The 4088-nt window shown below is 38.5% G+C and overlaps 1 protein-coding gene across 1 annotated transcript in view; it reads left to right on the top strand.

Annotated features, from left to right (window-relative positions):
• Positions 1-90: 90 nt before the first annotated feature.
• The window catches only part of TECTA (tectorin alpha), a 93747-nt gene continuing 89749 nt past the window's right edge, over positions 91-4088 (top strand). Inside the window, exon 1 of the mRNA XM_073321239.2 lies at positions 91-3912. Coding sequence (XP_073177340.2) covers positions 3842-3912 — 71 coding nt within the window. The 5' untranslated portion in view covers positions 91-3841. The remainder of the gene's footprint in view (positions 3913-4088) is intronic.

The raw sequence follows: 4088 nt of genomic DNA, 5'->3' as shown, positions 1-4088 counted from the left end.
CATTTGTCCACCCAGTTATTTGACTCTGGTTATAAATAGCTGAATTGCTGTTTATCCAGCAAAGTGATTTCTTTACATTTTTGTTGTTGTGGAGGTTAGTGAAAGGATTTTAAGCAGTATTCAGCTTGAGTTAGAACTCAGGTATTCAGAGCATCCTAAACTACACTTGGTTTGCAAGAGTAAATAAAATGGGAGAGAGAAAATGTACAAATAAAAAAATATATATATTTTCCTCCCAAAACTCACTATCTAGAGTAGTCACTTCTACTCTGATCTCTTGCAAACTGTTCAACTTCGCTAGACCTCTGGCATTGTGTGTAGTTGAATGGCACGTCTGATGTTACCGAAGGTTGGAATTAACAGTATTTTAGCCAAATATGTTTATATGCTAATGTGCAGAAAACTCTGGCTGTTCTTGGATGGGTTTTGTGTCAACTGGGAATCCAAATTAACAGCACAACAGTATGCTGAACAGCATAATGGAGTTGCTTTGAATGTCCTTTCCCTATTGCCTGCAAGATCCACTAACAAACACTTACCCTTTGGACAGTTTGTGTTGAGAGTAGAAAGACTAAAATCATTCTCCTGACAGAGTCCTATTCCTTAGTATAGAGTCCTATTTCTTACTCTTACTCCAGGAATTTATCCTAATCTAGCACTTTTCCACCTACCAATTTAATGTGGACCTCCTGTTTAAGATCGGTATCAGTTTTACTTAAATCCGTTTGTAGAAGGTGAGTAGATGAGAAACCACTCTCACTGATTGTAAAGCGGACGTTCACGATCCAGATTCACTCCCTCGTGGCCTCCACCAAACTCTCCATGGGCATAGTGTGCTGATTTTAAATAGGCACTTTTTTCCTTTAGAGCTGGGTCTCTTTCTTATGATCCTGCCGTGAAATCCTCAGCCCTTTTATGTATGTCTTGTAAATCACACAGCTGTCTCCCTTTACAGGGCCCTCCTTTATTCCTCTGTCACCTTGACAAGTTGAAGACTTTACACTGACTTTTAAGCAACTACATTTTTAAAAAATGTTTTTCAAGCAGTGAAGTCAGGGCTCTAGTTACGTATGAACTTCTGACCTTAGCTCTTTAACATCCTCTCCCTCCCCATGCACTTTCTTTCTCATGTCGCTTTTGTCTGAGTTACTGAACTCCTTTATATTCTTGGAGTTGTGTATTCTCTTCATATTTTACCTGGATTGTCCAGGGAGGGATATAATCTCATACGCTTCAGATTCAGTGTCCAGGAACTATTCAGCTGAGACTGGTTCCACATCTAGAGTAAACGTAGAAATAAGAGGTTTCAAGATAAGTTAATTATTTGTGCCTGGTCTTCTGCTGTAAGAGTTGATCTCCTGGGAACATCAAGATGAGCAATATAAAACAGACCAAGGCTTGCATGTTTAACATGGAATCCACATGACCTGACTTGATCCAATAAGAATAAAGAACCATGAAATGGTGACAGTGTAATATAAAGTTTTACTTTTAAGGACTCTTGTTGCAGAATGTGCTTTATAAGCTATAGCATAACTGAGGATGTATTTTCTGCCCATTTGGGCAGTAAATCCATTTGCTGCCCTGCAATGGAACGCCAAGCCAACACATGTATGATATATACATACATACACATAGAAGAAGTTGTGTTTAATAAGATATTTTATTATAAAACAAAGTTTTATGAAGATATGGTTGTTTAATATTAGAAGCTTATTTCTCCTGTTGACTTACTGTATGAGTATGTTGCCCATCAGTCATAAGCTTGTGCAGGTTATGTGACTGATGCAGATACAAAGGAATATCTGATCTAATTCTATAGAACGGTAATCACCTATCTTGGGTATATTTATGGCATTGTAACTGGTATTAACGAGACACTGTAATTATTGACCAACTGTTTTAGCACAATTAAATATCTTGGTTTTAGAGAAGGAAATAAAGTCAATTAAAACATTCGATGGGATCTTACAAAAGGCCAAGTATGTGCTTGTAAGTTTCTTTGCCTGTGAAAAGTTTTGATTATATCCAGAAACAAAATTGGTGCTCTCACCATGTTGTCTCTGAACAACAGTTAAATGTTATTTTTACGATGGACCTGGTAGGAATGGGAAAACTGAATAGAAAAACAAGGGTTTTTAGTGAACAAGGATAACGCCTTCTTCACAGGTATGAGATTTAGCACTATCATATAAACCAGATCAATGATCCGCCCAGGTTTGCAAAAGCCACCGCACAGACACTGCAATTTCACCACTCTGGGGAACAGGCTGTCTCTAGCCAGTGTTATAGAACCATTCACAGTCTGTCCAGGCAGCAGACTATGCATTTTGTAGAAAAATTTCAGTAGACTTCAGCTGAGTAAGAAAAAAGGCCACTCCAAAAAAGGGAATGTTTTACACATCCAGATGCTCAGCCCTTGAATGCAGGGGCGGGAATCGCACAAAATTCAAAATGCTCAAAATTTGATCATCTTCCAATTGTATTGCCCATTGGAAATTGGGTCCTATTTTCGCACAATATTCCTATTTAAAATGAGGTTGCTTCTGAGCAATTTCATAGAATTTTGGAAACCTAAAATTGTAAGGGAATAAAATTGCAGAAATTTTCACCTAATTCTAGTTGATGCCTAATGGTGCAGAATGCCGAAATGCTCTGTATTTGTAGACATTGCCAGTTCAATAAATGGTCCAGTTATGTTTTTATTTAAAAAAAAAAAACACACAAAAAACCCCTCCTGCGTCCTTTAACCAAGTGCTACTTTTGCCAGCTATTGTTTTGTTATTGATGTTACTTCATGCACATAAGCCTTTACATAGAGTGGATTTTCTAACTACCTAGTTTATAGGGAACTAGGTGGGAATTACAAATCAGAACATTACACAGCTTTGTATAATGAGGTTAGATACTGTGACATTTTGCTTTCTGATTTGTGTGTGTCTTGAATATCCACGATGTGACCAGATGGTACAGCTAGATTGCTTAAAACAGCAAATGTATGGGATGTACAGTTGTAACAAAGGATGCATCCATGTGTGTGTTAGAAACTGCTATTAACCCTCATGGGAGTTAAGTATGTACCCTGGGTGGACAGTTAGGCCCAATATACAGCATGATCTTGGGAAACCACTAACAAACGTAATCATAGGCTGGTCTACACTTAAAAATTAGATTGACCTATCTACATTGCTCAGGGCTGTGAACAATTTCCCACCCTGAGTGCCTTTCTGCCTAACCAGCAGTGTAGATGCAGCTAGGTCAACAGACAAGTTCTTCTGTCAACCTAACACCGCCTCTCAGGTGGCTTAATTACATTGATGGAAAAACCCCTTCCGTCAACGTATGTAGTATAGACATACCCATAGTCTTTGCTCTACAGTGTGACCCGTTTCTTTGTTCGCAGTAGATTGGACCCTAAAGATTCCAAGTACAAAATTGTTCCTCCATCAGTTGCCATTTGTGCTTGTAAATGACATGCTTTTGGTTTTGTCCATGTACAGATCTGAAAATGCAAAGCATCCCAGAAGCTGTGGTGTGTATTCTCAGTACATGCGCCATCATAATTTGGCTGTTGGTTTTTTTTGTAGACGTTCAAGCAAACTCCCTCTCCATTACATGGAGAAGGTAGGCAGCCATTTCTCAACCTTCTGCCTCACTGATTTGTCTACTGAAGTTACTGGAAATTCTTTTGTTTTTCCTTTTTTGAATATAATTTAAACGTGAAGGTCTATTCTTAGCACTATTTGTAAAACTGTGTAATCTTTAGCAAGAAAAAGTATGCTCCAAGTCTCCCTTTTCTTCTGTTTTCTGGTTTCTCTCCTGGGTACTGGAGTCAGGGGGAATGTGCTTCCTGTTCCAAAAATCTCCTTTTGGTTCAATGGCAGAGTTTGCTGAGGAACGCATATCGATTAGGTAATTGGTTTGATCATTTCAATAAACTTATTTGAACTTTTGCGCACACAAAAAAAGTGTCCAGGGGGTTTCTTGACAACTTTCTCATTTGTTTCTTATAGCAAAACTTCTCCTGTACCCCCTACCCCATGCATACTTTCCCCTCTGCCTTTGGGATAGTTAGAATATCAGTTCCT

Source organism: Lepidochelys kempii, chromosome 22 (assembly GCF_965140285.1).
Source record: "Lepidochelys kempii isolate rLepKem1 chromosome 22, rLepKem1.hap1, whole genome shotgun sequence".
In the NCBI taxonomy this organism is placed as follows: Eukaryota; Metazoa; Chordata; order Testudines; family Cheloniidae; genus Lepidochelys; species Lepidochelys kempii.
Note: the sequence above shows the minus strand (reverse complement) of the source record. Positions and strands in the feature narration are given on the sequence as shown.